The 14,392-nt window shown below is 55.4% G+C and overlaps 7 protein-coding genes across 7 annotated transcripts; 3 read left to right on the top strand and 4 right to left on the bottom strand.

Moving 5' to 3' along the window:
* Positions 1–670: 670 nt before the first annotated feature.
* ACRALDRAFT_1069344 (uncharacterized protein) lies at positions 671–1,717 on the bottom strand (the record flags this gene model as incomplete). The annotated part of the gene is made up of 4 exons (XM_071017662.1): positions 671–1,074; positions 1,156–1,169; positions 1,257–1,632; positions 1,699–1,717. The coding sequence occupies 4 exons, from the start codon at positions 1,715–1,717 to the stop codon at positions 671–673; spliced, it is 813 nt and encodes a 270-aa protein (XP_070875571.1).
* A 1,422-nt stretch (positions 1,718–3,139) lies between these two features.
* On the top strand, positions 3,140–4,668 carry ACRALDRAFT_1048847 (glycoside hydrolase family 6 protein). The gene is made up of 3 exons (XM_071015562.1): positions 3,140–3,449; positions 3,538–3,794; positions 3,857–4,668. Exons 1-3 carry the CDS (start codon positions 3,220–3,222, stop codon positions 4,537–4,539), a joined length of 1,170 nt encoding a protein of 389 aa, XP_070875570.1. The 5' UTR covers positions 3,140–3,219; the 3' UTR covers positions 4,540–4,668.
* A 734-nt stretch (positions 4,669–5,402) lies between these two features.
* ACRALDRAFT_2052503 (uncharacterized protein) lies at positions 5,403–6,001 on the top strand (the record flags this gene model as incomplete). The annotated part of the gene is made up of 1 exon (XM_071021648.1): positions 5,403–6,001. The coding sequence occupies one exon, from the start codon at positions 5,403–5,405 to the stop codon at positions 5,793–5,795; it is 393 nt and encodes a 130-aa protein (XP_070875569.1). The 3' UTR covers positions 5,796–6,001.
* Positions 6,002–6,872: 871 nt separating this feature from the next.
* On the bottom strand, positions 6,873–7,532 carry ACRALDRAFT_2041208 (uncharacterized protein; the record flags this gene model as incomplete). The annotated part of the gene is made up of 2 exons (XM_071021133.1): positions 6,873–7,295; positions 7,365–7,532. The coding sequence occupies 2 exons, from the start codon at positions 7,530–7,532 to the stop codon at positions 6,873–6,875; spliced, it is 591 nt and encodes a 196-aa protein (XP_070875568.1).
* Positions 7,533–9,250: 1,718 nt separating this feature from the next.
* ACRALDRAFT_1041069 (uncharacterized protein) lies at positions 9,251–11,455 on the bottom strand. The gene is made up of 4 exons (XM_071015207.1): positions 11,191–11,455; positions 11,096–11,127; positions 10,942–11,021; positions 9,251–10,879 (listed from the first exon to the last, which is right to left on the bottom strand). Exons 1-4 carry the CDS (start codon positions 11,270–11,272, stop codon positions 9,502–9,504), a joined length of 1,572 nt encoding a protein of 523 aa, XP_070875567.1. The 5' UTR covers positions 11,273–11,455; the 3' UTR covers positions 9,251–9,501.
* A 671-nt stretch (positions 11,456–12,126) lies between these two features.
* Positions 12,127–12,416, bottom strand: ACRALDRAFT_1062285 (uncharacterized protein; the record flags this gene model as incomplete). Its single annotated transcript, XM_071016572.1, has 2 exons — positions 12,127–12,306; positions 12,408–12,416. 2 exons carry the CDS (start codon positions 12,414–12,416, stop codon positions 12,127–12,129), a joined length of 189 nt encoding a protein of 62 aa, XP_070875566.1.
* A 1,060-nt stretch (positions 12,417–13,476) lies between these two features.
* On the top strand, positions 13,477–14,391 carry ACRALDRAFT_1030359 (uncharacterized protein; the record flags this gene model as incomplete). The annotated part of the gene is made up of 4 exons (XM_071014892.1): positions 13,477–13,579; positions 13,771–13,940; positions 14,020–14,126; positions 14,205–14,391. The coding sequence occupies 4 exons, from the start codon at positions 13,477–13,479 to the stop codon at positions 14,389–14,391; spliced, it is 567 nt and encodes a 188-aa protein (XP_070875565.1).
* Between the last annotated feature and the right edge of the window lies 1 nt (position 14,392).

Below are 14,392 nucleotides of genomic sequence, written 5' to 3'. Positions count from 1 at the left end.
TTCTAACACCCTATCATCAGTTCAAGACTTGAGACAAAGAAATGAAAATGTGCCTTGATCGGCAAAAATGTTGATCGTCATAGTAAACGAGGACGGAGGCAACTTGGGAAACGTTGGATATCGGATTCCCTGGTAGAGGAAAACGATTACAATGTAGATATGTCTGAGCATTTTCTCCGGTGCACAGGCTACCAAGGAACACGTCCCTTGGCGCAGTACGAGATCCTCCCGTTTGAGCGATGGTGTTCTCGGGGCCGTCATCGGAGATGGAGGACACGCCCAGTGGAAAACACGTAAAAGGCCTAGGTAGGGGGTCTGGCCTCTCCTGACGGGGTCGATGGAGACGCCCAAAACACACAAAGACCAATCTTCGGGTGCTCGTTTCGCTTGCGACCCCAACCATCGTCAAAAGCTAACCTTGCTCGGTGCAGTTTTCTTCTTCTTCTTCTTCTTCTCTTCTCCTCTTTCGTCTCACCGAGTGTGATCATGACGAGAAACGAAAGTCGCCACCTCACCGTGAATGAGTGACGCCGTGAGTACCGACAGACGAATAGTTCGCGAATAGGAGAAGGCTCGTCGCGCAATCTGGCGGGCAAAAGCTGGCATGCGGCCATGGCTGGTCCTCGGCGAAACGATACTTCTGAGGATGGAGTTCGGGAACAGTGTCAGCTTACACAAGACTGAGCTGCGGGCTATGATAACCAGCCAAGACATCCCGAAAGGATTCAGCGAGTATGGCAGGATAGTCGCGCTGTTCGCAAAAAAAAGCGTGCACCGTAGACAGGACTCGGCGTTCATCCTGAATCACCAGCACTCCGACATCTTCCCGCAGAAGCTCCCTTCCCTCCCAGAATCGATAATCCGAGATTGAACACCGAGTTTTCCTGGCCGCATTCTCGACGCGCAGATGAAAAACACACCCGCAAACAGGTTCCTGGAGGACGAAAGCATCCGCGGAGGAACTGCTGATGGTCCCATGAATGGAGAATCTGAACGGGCTGGCAACAAAGAATTGCGACGGCGTGGGATTCATTGTGTTGAAGACGTTGCACCATGAGGAGCCGCGCCCATTGCCTAGACAAAGGGTTTTGGCGGTTTGGAATCTCCGAGACTGGGACCAGATAGATCCGGATTGGAAAACTGGACGACACTTACTGGAACCACCGTCTCTTCCCCGTATGTAGGACAGTCAGCGTGAAGCCATGGAGGATTCCCAAGCAATGTCATGAAGGTTCTTCAGTCGCCAATGGTTTCACCTGTCATCTCGACACGTTCCATTTCGCCGAGGCTGCTGCTGATCAGCCCTCTTTGCCACGAAATCGGGCAAGGCCTTCCAATCTTCTTGTCGGCGACGGATGGGAACTATCCTCAGGCGAATCGAGGTATCGAACGAAAACTGTTCTTCCTTCGCCTTGAAAACGGGGTGGTGGTCCGCCTCGTCCTCTTGAAGTGCGGAAAAGGTATCTCGCTGGTTGTGAGTCCACTCGAGACGGTTTTTGAGCAGTGCCGCAACTTCACTACCGGTCATCTCTCCGCCCCAGACAGCTGGGCTGAACAAGTGTTCTTTTAAAAAGATCTCGGAAGGCGTCGAAGCCTTGCCCTTTGTCGACTCTGACCAGCACGTCAAACAGGCTTTTTTCTTTTCAGAGCATAGGTTGTTACCACACACATCCGTGCGGAAGCTCTAACTATTAGCACCTGCAGGCGGAAAATGCATTGTGAGCGACTCTGACAGTGACGCCATGGCCTGCCTCTGCCTTTTGTACAACGCATGCAGTCAACTCACTGGTCGACTGCACTCGTACTCGTCAGTGGAGGTTCGGGCCGTTGGTGGCTGAGTGCCGTTGATCAGGCAGCTTCTGTATGGAATCCATTGGTGCAGTTACAAGCATCTTGCTTGAGATCTTGCTTCGAGTTCCCCTCGTCGGCTTCTAACCGAAGCTGGGGGTCTGGGACTAGCCTAGCTGACGTGGCGTGGTGGAGTGGGGGAAAAGAAGTTAAAATGGGGTTCGTTCCTGGAACTGATGAGGGAAATCGGAATTTCGGTCCTTTTCCCATTTCTTGCAAGAGCAAATGGAGATTCTGATGACTGACTAAGCTAAAGTCTGGCGTTGGGAAGTGGCCCGATATTCAGCCGACCATTATGGGATTGGCTGGGCAGCCCATATTGGGTAGGTACGAAGTAGGTAAGGTACCTACGAAGTACGTTGTAGTGTCAGTCAGAATTTTGGCCGTACCTTAATATACGGATATTACGGCAGGGGAACATGCATGCATACGCGATCCACAGCAGCATACGAAGTAGCTCCACTGTCACGGTTGTCCTGTAATATTTCAATGTACACACACAGAGCCGTTGCTTAGGTAGTGTACAAAAAACGTCCCTTACAACGCCCTCAACCTTCGTCTCGCCTCTTCGTTTTCATCGCCGGGTTCCAACGGGATGACACCTTATTCCAATCGTCAGCCTAGTCCATCATTTCAATTCCACATTGCCTCTTACGGCCAGGACCATTGGGTATGACGTTCCAGGGTCAGCTCGAGTCTGAAACGTCACTCATCGAATCCCGGTCAACCTCATCGCGCATCGCGCATCGCGAGTCTATGTTCTCCACTTCCCCGGAGGCTTTGTCTCCGTAGACGCCAAGCTCATTTCCCGGATTCACGGGCCCTCCTTGGTGTGCATGGTTGACAATCCTCAGTCAGGTGTGGGTTGATTCGTAATAATTCACCAAGAACAGAAAGACTGTAGCGTAGCGTACCGGCCCATCCATATCGCATCCCGCATCATGCTCTACTCTTTTGCCCATCTACCGTCGAGGGCAAGTTCGCCTTCATTTGCCCTTTGTATTCCAGAGCCGATCCCCCGATGATCAGCATTGCCAATGCCATGCTTAAGGAAGGCAGTCCGGGCATGGCTGAGAAACTCTCGATATGGCGAATCTGGACGATCACCGCCATGGCCGTCTCCCAAGACATGTCGCCCTCGAGGGAGACCTGGGCTAAGCCACCCTCTCGTCTCTTCCGAGATATACTAAAAAGGACACCCGCCATGGTGATCCCGGAATCACGGTTAGACAATCCAGCTTGGCATAAGTATAAGACCATGAAGACCTCCCCTTCATCTCTCTCAATGGCACCCCTCGACTCCCACCACCGCCGTCGTCAGCCTTCCTTGGATATTCTTCTTAGCAAGGGCAGAAGCTCGCCGTCGCCAACATGACCGCTAAGAACCTCTTCCTCACTGCCGCCCTCGGCACGGCCGCCCTGGCCTTGCCTCACCATTGCCGGAGCGGCGCCTATGAGGGCAACCCCTTCGCCGACATCCAGCTCTACCCGGACCCTTACTACGTCGATGAGATTCAGAACATTGCCATTCCTCAAATGAACGACACCGAGCTCATCCGCAAGGCCGAGGTTGTCGCTGGCATTTCCACTTTCCAATGGCTGTAAGTCTGGGGGAACGAAAGGAAGATCGTGTTTACTCGATCTGTGCAATGCCAGACTCGGACGCTGACAATGGCATCAACAAAAAAGAGACATCATGGACAAGATCCCGCTCATGAACTCGACCCTGCACGAGATCCGCGCGGCCAACAACGCCGGTGCCAACCCCCCCTACGCCGCCACCCTCGTCATCTACAACTTCCCCGACCGTGACTGCTCTGCCAAGGCCTCGGCCGGTGAGCTCCACATCGACCAGGACGGCGTCAACATCTACAAGACGCAGTACATCGACCCCATTCGCGACCTTGTCGAGGAGTTTTCCGACATTCGCATCATCTTCGCCTATGGTGAGTAGGAGCAGCGCGAGCCCCATCCGCCGTCTGAGCCCCGAACACTAACCAGAATACAGAGCCCGATGGTCTTGCCAACCTCATCACCAACATGGAGGTCCCCAAGTGCGCCAACGCGGCGCCCGTCTACCGCGAGGTCACCGAGTACGCGCTCTCGACCCTCAACCTGCCCAACGTGGCCATCTACATCGACGCCGGCCACGCCGGCTGGCTCGGCTGGGAGGGCAACCTGGCCCTGACCGCGGCCGAGTACGCCGAGGTGTACCACAACGCCGGCAGCCCCCGCGCCGTCCGCGGCCTCGTGACCAACGTGTCCAACTTTAACGGCTACAACCTGACCGAGCCGCCCGCCTTCACCGAGCCCAACGAGAACTGGGACGAGTCCAAGTTCCACGCCGCCATCGCCCCTCACCTCGAGGCCGAGGGCTTCCCCGCCCACTTCATCGTCGACCTCGGCCGTGCCGGCCAGCAGCCCGGCGGTCGTGAGGAGTGGGGCCACTGGTGCAACGTCAAGGACTCCGGCTTCGGCCCCCGCCCCAACACCGACACCGGCATCGACCTCCTCGACGCCGTCGTCTGGGTCAAGCCCGGTGGTGAGGGCGACGGTACCAGCGACCCCAACGCTGCCCGCTTCGACGAGACGTGCCAGAGCCCTTCGGCCTTTGTCCCCGCCCCCGAGGCCGGCGCCTGGTTCCAGGAGTACTTTGTCATGCTCCTCGAGAACGCCAACCCTCCCCTGTAAATTTCTTTTCTGTGTTGAGTATTGAGACGGATAGTCGGTCTCTGTGGTACGATACAAATGGCATGATACAATAGAAAAAATACGATATAACGCATATCAAGTATGTGCAGTTATTATTCTGACCCTGCGTTTTGACTATGCTCCGGAATTGGTGTCCACACTGCGATCATATAGTGACTCGGGAGGGTTACATGGGAATCGAGAAGGGCGTAAGAACTTCTGGCGGTGAGCTACTTGAAAGTATTCACTGAGTATGTTCATCTACGAATACAACCGCGATCGCGATGAAGGGAAAGAAACGGAGATGAAGTGCCTTGACAGATGAGGTACTACACGGTACCAGCTACGAAGTTTACTATCACAGGTGTCTCCGTGCGTCCTTGCAGAAGGGATGTTTTCGTGTGCATACTCGTATGTACCTAGTGACCTCTATAAAGTGGAGCCCGGGGTGGATGGATTACTCAGCGTATGTACCGTAAAGAGTACCCAGGGCACAGTGCAGAGTAGCATCCTCACCACCAGGATCAGGTCGCGACGACAATCCCACTCCTCTTCACTCCCCTCATCCCAACTGACTTTTCCAGAGAATACGCCACATCGCTCATATCCATGTCATGACTATATACTTGCTACCTTCCTCTCCTGATGTACTAACATTCAAACGCCCTGCCGATGGTCCCTCTTCCATCACCTCACTCACCATGTCGTCTCCGTCGTAAAAGAGTGCGACGACTCCCGGCCGAGGTGCCAGGACTGCACCGCCCTCGAAATTACCTGCTGTTTTGGCGACTCTAGGCCTGATTGGATGGACGTGGCCAGCCTCAGAAGGAGAGCTATGGAGCTCAAGCGTCGGATCAAGATACATGCCAACCAATGCCGGGAACGCAAGTATCTTCAAAACTTTGAGCCCTTTTCAACTTGCTTCGCAGCTCGATGAGGGTGTCGATCTCCTTCCTTACATTTCCGACGGTGACCATCCCGCCCGATCGCGTCCGACCCAGCTCCCTCGACCAGGTCGCCCTCAAGACCTTCGGCGCCGCCCTCTTCCTCATCGACGTCCTCACCGCCACCAGCGCCGAGCGCCGAGCCGACCCTTGCTGCAGGATTGGCACAGTTCCGCCTCCGCCCTCGACCTCGACCAGTCCTGCGATCCGGACATGTTGAACGGCTCCACCATCCGTCTGGATGACCACTTCGGCTGCCAGTTCTGGTTCATCCACATCATCGGCCAGGTTGCCATTCTCGACATCTGGTAAAAGGGACACCGCCGGAACGGGTCCCTATCCAGCGCCAGTTTGGGTCTATCAAGACCGCCTCGATCGTGTTAGAGTCCGTGTGGGCGCGAAGAGACATGCTCAACGAGGATTGGGACATTGCCGCATGTCTTCAAATCATGGACCATCCAATCATTCTTATTAAGATCTCCGAGTCCCGTATCACCAAGCTTTGTTACACAAATGCGAATTTTTTTTGGCTCTTTGTTTTTTCATTGTCATTTTACCACGAGATACACGCAATGTCAACCTGAACCAGCTCTAGCTCCCCTGGCGCCCAGCAGAAGATTACCTCCCCAAGATTAGGCACCCAATTTGATGTAGAAACACAGGACAAAGGAAAGCGCAAACGCTAACGAACAAACTCGGGAAAAAAAAAAAAAGGAAGACAAAAAGCCCTGACGTCTATCAAACAAAGCTTTAGCGCCGACTAGCCAGCATTGTCTGCCGCTTATGCGCTTCCAAAAGGCCCAAATCCCACCATCCTTCAATCAATTCCTTGATTGTCTTCCGCCGTGGCTTGGTAGTCAGTTCCACTCCCGGCTGGTTTCCGGGTTCTGGAGGGGGTTGGGGAACGGGAGACAACGGCATGATCGGAGACAATGGCGAAGCCAGCGGGCCGGGAGAGCCGGGGATGGGAGGCATATATGCCACCGGCACGGCGGTCCTCCGATCGTCCTCTTCGAACCCGTTGACGCCGTCGTCCACGATGACCACCGACTTGGTCCGGACCTTGGGTGCCGTGGCGGGTGACAGGAACGACGTCCTCTGGGGGTAGTACGCGGGGCGATAAGGGGGTCCATCGCCGTCGGAGGAGTCCTCGCTCGAGTCCCACTTCTTCTCGCCTGAAGATGACCGCATCGCAAAAGTGCCGAGGCTTGTCTTGCGCTGAAGGGCCGGATGCTCGAGGACGGGGCGCGGGTAGGGAAGGGCGGCGGCACCAGGTCCGTGGCCACCACCATCACTCCCACCCCCACCGCCGGCTCCATGATCATCCTCAAACGAAAGATTCCCCGTCCAAGTCGCCGTGGCTCCAGCCACCTCGCCACGGCCGCACCCTCATTGGTCCTCAATGTCCTTGCCGGGCGCCGGGCCCATCTTCAGGCGCCGCCAGAGGCAGATGGACGTGATGGCCGACATGGCGAAAAGGATGCAGAGGGCGATGGAGAGACCCCAGACGGCCTTGATGACATAGCACGTTTGTCGCGCGGCGCCGACCCAGACGAAGTACTTGACGGTGCCGCTCCCATCGGTGGTGCTCAGGATGTTCTCGCTCACCGAGGCGATGAAGGCGGGCAAGCTACCATCCATTTTGGGGAGGTTGCCGCAGGTCAGGTAGGAGAGGGGCTTGCCCAGGACGACGGCCACTACTATGACGGCTACGAGCAGGGCGACGTCCGCTGCCGTGGCGATGAGGAGGGGGAGCATCGAGTCCCAGTAGAGGATGTACGAGATGGCGACGTATAGGGCGGCGATAACGGCCTGCCAGTTTTGCTCGTGTCAGTATGGAGGAATTGTCAAGAAGCAAAGGCCAAAGGGGAGAATACATACGACTACCAGAGTGCCGATGAGAACATCGGGAGGCTGCGCCTCTGCGCCGACAATTTCGGCGATGAAATCGGCCGTCATGCCGATGATGCCGATGAGAGAGACAAACTGCATGGCGCGGGTGGCGGTGAAGGTGTGCCCGAGGGCGCCGAGACGAGGCATGGAACCCATGATGCTGGCGGTGCGGCTACCGGTGCCGTAATCTCCCAGGGAGCAGAGCTCTGCCTCGAGTGCTTCGGGGGATGTGATCAGGGTGAGTTTGGGCTGCTGCGTAATGTGATGCAGTGTCGTATGAGAGGGGGCGCAAGGAGAAGGGTAGGAGATTCGGGTGGGAGCGTCGGTGGAGGAAATTTTGAAAGGTTGAAGGAAGGCGCCGCGTATGATCTAGTGATGTCTGCGTATGCTGTAGAAAACAACCGTGTCTCGTCAAGAGGTGGCGGGAGGCAAAGTCGAGTAGCGATGGATCAAATATAAGGAGTTGAGAATGGAGCGAGACCGTAGAGTCGTGAGCTTTTTTTATCGTAGCGATACGTTGAGTCTTTGTCGTCTGAAAGAAAGCAATAGAAAGAGGACGTCGTAAGGAAAGTGAATGAAATCCCAAGACCAATACAGGAAGAAAAGGAAATAAAAAGAAAAAGGAAAAAAGAGAGGACAAAAGAAAGTATTGTAATCTTCTTCTCGTCTTTGTGTTTGTTCTAGCGAGTCGGAAGAGACTATATTCAACGAGCACTGAGGGACACCATCCTTTATACTTGATGCGCGGCCTGTTCAACTCGACCACCAGAAAGGAATCAGTTCCTTGTTGCAAGTCTAGACCTCGCTCGAGATGATCAGTACCACATCATCGGCCGGCCATCCATCCCCGTCTGCCTGGATCCCGGCCCTCTCAGGGTCCAAAGCATAACAAAAAGGTCGTATACCGGTATGCCAAAAACAACGTGAACCCAAAAATAAACGCGTCATCCAAGTAATGAGCAAAGTCAAAGAAACGCCGGAGCAGTGCCTGGTCCCCCGGTCCATTGCAAGTCCATAAACCCAGCAACCACCTACCAAACCATCTCCACAGATTCGGCCTGTGGTCCCGCGTCTCACCAACGACGTAAAGAATACGCAAAGGACAAGGTAGGGCTCCGCGGCTGCTGAAGCAAGCCAACCCGCCGCGAACCGCTGGCATCCGGAGACCCTTGGACCAATGATCGGGCTGGACAGACAGGTCCGTGGGGCCCATCGTTTGAAACGCGGCGCTTAGAGAGACGACCGACCGGTAATAATTGTGGGGCCCCGGCGCCGTTGGTCCCGTAACTAGACCTCACATTAACCTCCCAAAACACCATGGACTCGGTGATAACCAATTGCTCTTGGTCTAGGAATGACTGACAATCCAAACCGTATCCACAAACGACTCCAATGAAACCATAGCCCGTCTCAGGCGTAGGTACATCGTATTGCGTGCATGCTTCATTAGACGCCTAGGCGATGTCATGAGAAGATCATCAGCCGCGCAAGGCGAATCTAGACCGCGAGCTCTGCTCTAAGCCACCGTCACCATGGCCTTGTCTTGTTTTCTGGCCCATAATGGAATGCATGAACCATGATTTTCTTCTTTCGCTGCTTTTCTTCGTCCTTGCTACTCCATCTTTACAAGTAAATCATAGGTCTGAGACGTTGTGCAAGGGACAGACATCTGCAGCACCTCGGGTGACCGGCCATATCCTTAATCCCCCCCCCCCCCCCCCCAAAAAGGCTTCCCTAGCCGGCCATGTGCCACACCACCTCTGACCCAAGGCATGGTAGCCACTGTATGTAACGTGAAGGGTGGTGCAAAAACAAAATAGTGCATCTCTCCTCGAAATCTGTGTCTACACCTCTTCTATCTTCGGACGATAAATCAGCAAAAGTATTGAGCAATTTTCACGCGCCGGTACGCCTATCTACTCAAACTTGACGGCTGTGCTCTGCCTCCTCCAATGCCTAGTAAAATTCGTCTCGTCAAAACACAGCAATGCCTCAACTGTCTCGGACATAATACCGAACCTCAGCTCGGCCCACTGCCCTGAAATAAAAACATGGCCTAAATGGACTCTCGAGACTTCGGCAACAAAGACTATCGCACTTGAACCCCCTTCCCCCCAACCTTCATTCAGCCCAGCAAGTCTTCCAGACCGTTTCCGGTCGAGTTAGACGACCCCCCAGCCGGCTTGGGCGTCGAGGAGGTCGAAGCGGCCGCAGGCTGCCCCCAGATGCCGGCGCTGCTCTTCTCCTTGGCCAGTTGCCCCAGAGCCGGCCCGGCCTTGGGCGTCGTCTGTGTCTTCTTCATTCCCGAGCTCGCCTGTGTCCACAAGGCGCCGAACGCGTCCCCGCTAGCCGCGGGCTTCGACGCCGTTGTCGTGGCCGGCTTGGCACCAGCCATGCTCGATCCCGCCGAGGCCGAGCCGCCGCCCGTGGCTTGTGGCGTGACGCTCGTGACCGATCCGAAGTAGTTAGGCCCCGTAGGCTGGAACCCACCCACTTTGGGCGCCTGTGCTGTGGGAGACGCCAGGGCCGGCGTGCCGAAAGCCGAGCAGTTGGGTCCGCTCGACGTCGTCGAGGGGGCGGGGGACGTCAGGTTCAAGATGTTGTTGACGGTGGTCTGTTGGGGCGGTGCCACGGGCTGGGGCATAGCGAAAGTAGCCGTCGAGGGTGCGGTCGACGTGACGGGAGGCGCCGAGGGAGCGCCCGTCTGCGGCGCCGATTGGAAGTCGTCAAACTCGTCATCATCATCGTCCGCATTCTGGCCAGCCGACGGCGGTGCCGCCAAGTCGGCCAAGCCGGAGCCCGTAGACGCTGGTACCGCCGACGGGGCAGCGGACGAAGTCGAAGCCGGCTCATCAAACGAGAACAAGTCGACCTCGGGCTCCTTCTTTTTGGGTGGTTCCGGCTTGGCCGCCGTGCGCTCCACCCTCTTCGACCTGGATGCTGAGCTGCTGGAGGCCGTCGGCCGCTCCCCCTCGTCAAACTCGTCGTATTCCTCGAACCTGTCGCCACCCCGCGATGCCCCGGACGACTCCCTCCATTCGTCAGACTGGCCCCCAAACCCGCCGCCGTCGCCGTATACGCCGCCCGAGTATCCGCCAAAGGTGGTCTCACTGCCGAATCCGCCGTAGCGGCTGCTGCTGCCGCCGGAAAAGCCGCCGCCGAAGCTCCTGCCACCTTCCACGCCAGTATACTTGTTCTTGGTCGCTCGCGCCTTCTTTCGTTCGGCCCGAATGCGTTCAACGTCGCCGAGCAGCTCGCTTAGTTCCTTGGCGCGATTCCGTACGTTGAGGCCTTGGTCCTTGCCGTTCTGGTCGATGTAGTGGAACTGCCGCAGCATCTTGAGGAGGGTAATGTGGCCTCGGGCGTCGTCGATGACCCGTTCCGAACCGTGCTTGACGAGAAACTCGAGTAGTTGGAGGGCCTTGTAGATTTGGCGCCACTCCTCGGCGGACTTTTCGGTGAAGCGCCGATAGATCATGGGCATGATTTCATTTAGCGTGGCACTGGAAATTCTGTTGTTAGCTTGCGGAACCGGGGAAGGGGGTGGAGAGGAGAGGGTATTTACTAGCTGAATGTGCCATTGGCAATCTCCTGCATCAACGAAGAAGAAGCTCCCCAAGGCTCGTTGTTGGTCGCTTCCCTGACCTGAGAGCCCGTCAGCACGTGTGCCGAATTTGACAGAGGCCATCACTGTATCGGCACCAAGGGAGGAAGCAGACCTTAGATTCCATTTCGGTGTAATTCATCACCGCTAGAAAGGTGTCTCGTGTCAGCATCAGGGTTCAGGATCAGTTAAACGGAGACCGGCTGTTACCATTCTGGACTTTCCTGACACCTGCCTTGACATCGTACAAGGTGATGTTGGCGACGGTGTCTTTGAGGTTGTTCCAATCCATCTTGGGCAGCTGAGTGGCTTAACGTCCACGGGAGGATAGGAGATGAGGCGCAGAAATGAGGGAGACGGAGAGAGGAAGAAAACAAAATGTCGTCGCCGTAGTTCCGTGTGCCCCTCTTTGATGGTGTTGTTGGGCTGCAAGAGCAATTCGAGTCAGCTTTCCTCCCAGTCAAGTCGTCGTCGTCGTGCTTGACCGTCCATACGGACCTGGCCAGCCTGGACTTTCGGGCTTCGGAGGTATCTGTGGATACTGCCAAGAAAGTATCATCATCACGTGATCGAATGGGAGAGCGATAAGGATAAGCAAAAGTTATACGTACAACGTATGTACTTCGTACGACAGGCATGTGCGAATATAGACATGTCTGAAGCTGTCTTCCCCTAGACCTTAGGAGACCACAGTCCAATGCGCGTGGTTCATGCGACAGTTCAAGTGTAACAGCTATTCGATCGCCAGTCAGTACCTAATTTTTGATTCTTACCAGCTTCATTCACCATGGGAGTCTGTCAAAGGTCGGTGATGTACCAAGGATGTACCCGACAGATCAATACGGCGTGGGTCGTGAGATGGTCCAAGTGTCATTGCAATACGAAATGAAAGTACTCAATGCTAGCGAGGGATGAAAAATCAACCGGGTCGGATACGTACGAAGTTATTAATTACCGAGCTACTTTCTGCTCCCGTCCTTTTCAACTTCTTCTCTCTCATCGCCAGCTTTACTATCGTGTTCTTTGGCCAGTGTAATACTACCGTCTTCATCTACCTTTCTTGTACAGTATTTGATTTACTCTTAATCAGTTGGACAAGGTGCGTACCGAAACTTTTCTTACTGTCAGGTCTATTGGTCACTCCCATCACCGCCTCCCGACACTCCCCAAGCCTTCCATTGCATTATGTTTTCCTGTTGTCCGCCCAATCCCTTCGCAACACCAGGCGTTCAGCTCGAGAAACGCAGCACAAAAACGACCTTGCACCGTGTCGCGGAAGCCGGGCCCATTGCCCTCAGACACCGGGTGGCATGCTCTACAGATGGGCTGTCTTCCGGTTACTGAGCGCACATACGCTCCAGAGCTCTCCAGGGAGGGTACAGCTGGTATCCTGAACCAAGGAAAAACGACCGTTGCGATGTACCTACTTGGTGCATGTTGGCCTCTCTCAGCCTATGATCGAGCAACTCTGGGCTCTGGTCGGAAAAGGGGGGGCAATCTTTCTGATTCCGTTTGTGCCAATGGGCATGCGGCTTGGCTGCTTGCTGTCATGCATATGAATCCCTAGCTGGTTTCCGAGCTGTTTGGCAAAAACAGGGAGGAGGGAAAAGGGAGACTTGCAGCCTTGGGGGAGGGCCACGCAAATGTTCCATTGAGCTCGGAGCTCAGCTCGGATGACGGGATGAGAGACCAACGCAACATTTCCAAGAAGCAAGGTCGACCAAAGACAGAGCCAAGAAACTCACCCTCGAACACCGACGTCCTCTGAACATTTGGCTTGGAGCTCAATCGCACCGGACACCACACCGCTTGAAGTGGGTCATGAAGTCATGACCAGTGTGTCGGCGGGTCACTCAGGAGAAAAGTATTACATACTTTGTTACGGGAGATGAACAGTATGACCGCCTTGTCTCCGTACATCCGTACAGAGTACACCGTGTCACCCTTTCTCATCATCTCATCTCCACGGCAACTTTACGTTTCTCTTGGTTTTCTTGGGAGCTAATTTCACGTGATTCGGGTTGCCCCACCCCGTATCTCCCCGCTCTCCACCCGTCCGCTTATTTGCCCGTCGGCCATTTGCTGAACGCGGTACCCTTGGTGGGGGAGCTCATACGCTAACATTGGATTTGTACCCCTCCCTAGTTCCCAACCGGCCACAGTAGAAACAGCTCACAGCTCTCCTCAGGCGCCTCGGCGGACCCAGTTGTTATTGTTCCCCATAGGTACCACGCAAGGTACCTCGCAACTAGAAAAAATGAGACCTGCCCTCTCCGTTCTTCGACCCCTCCTACCCCGCCATCATAACTTCTTCTGTTCTTCCGCTTCACTCTCTCCCCTTTCTCGACCTTCCACCTTCACAAAGCCAATTCGGTCCCCCATCATCCCTTCCAACACCAAGCTACCCGCCCGTTTCTTCGCATCTACTGCCAACATGTCTGGCCCTCAGGTGTAAGTTTCCCGCCTCGTCAACACCACCGTCCGTTGCTTCTTCGCATGGCTGACCTACTGTTCTTTCCCATCAACAGTTTCTTCGACGTCGAGTGGGAGGGTCCCCGTTACGACCCCAGCTCTGGCAAGGCTACTGGCAACCCTGAGCGTAAGCCACCTCCTTCCTTCCCACCATGTCATCAAAAGAAAAACAAGGCAGCTTGGGAGAGAGTGATAGCTCTTTGGATGCAATGCTTCCACTGGCTCCTTCGCTTCTCCCAAGAGGATGCTTTCATCCATCGCGAAGCTCTTGGACGTTCTTACCATCGAACCTGCGCTGACCATCCAATGCCTAAACAGTCCAGTCCGGCCGCATCACCTTCAACCTGTTCTACGACGTCGTTCCCAAGACTGCCGAGAACTTCCGTGCTCTCTGCACCGGCGAGAAGGGCTTCGGCTACCAGGGCTCTTCCTTCCACCGCATCATCCCCGAGTTCATGCTCCAGGGTGGTGACTTCACCCGCGGCAACGTACGGCCATATCCCCCCAATATTTTTGTATCCCTTCACCGTCAGAGCCCCGGAAAGGAAGCTAACCAAGGATGAACAGGGCACCGGCGGCAAGTCCATCTACGGCGAGAAGTTCCCCGATGAGAACTTCCAGCTCAAGCACGACAAGCCCGGTCTGCTCTCCATGGCCAACGCCGGCCCCAACACGTACGCTGTCCCCGCCCCCGGCTGTTTCCATTTAGGTATAACTCGAGGGGACACCAATGCTGACTCTGTCGATTATAGCAACGGCTCCCAGTTCTTCATCACCACCGTCGTCACCTCGTGGCTGAACGGCCGCCACGTCGTCTTCGGTGAGGTCGCCGACCAGTCCTCCATGAACGTCGTCAAGGCCCTCGAGGCTACCGGCTCCCAGAGCGGCACTGTCCGCTACGGCAAGCGCGCCACCATCGTCAAGAGCGGTACCCTGTAAA

This window comes from Sodiomyces alcalophilus (genome assembly GCF_042370955.1).
Source record: "Sodiomyces alcalophilus JCM 7366 unplaced genomic scaffold ACRALscaffold_3, whole genome shotgun sequence".
Taxonomy (NCBI): domain Eukaryota; kingdom Fungi; phylum Ascomycota; class Sordariomycetes; order Glomerellales; family Plectosphaerellaceae; genus Sodiomyces; species Sodiomyces alcalophilus.
This window is presented reverse-complemented; position numbering and strand designations above follow the sequence as displayed.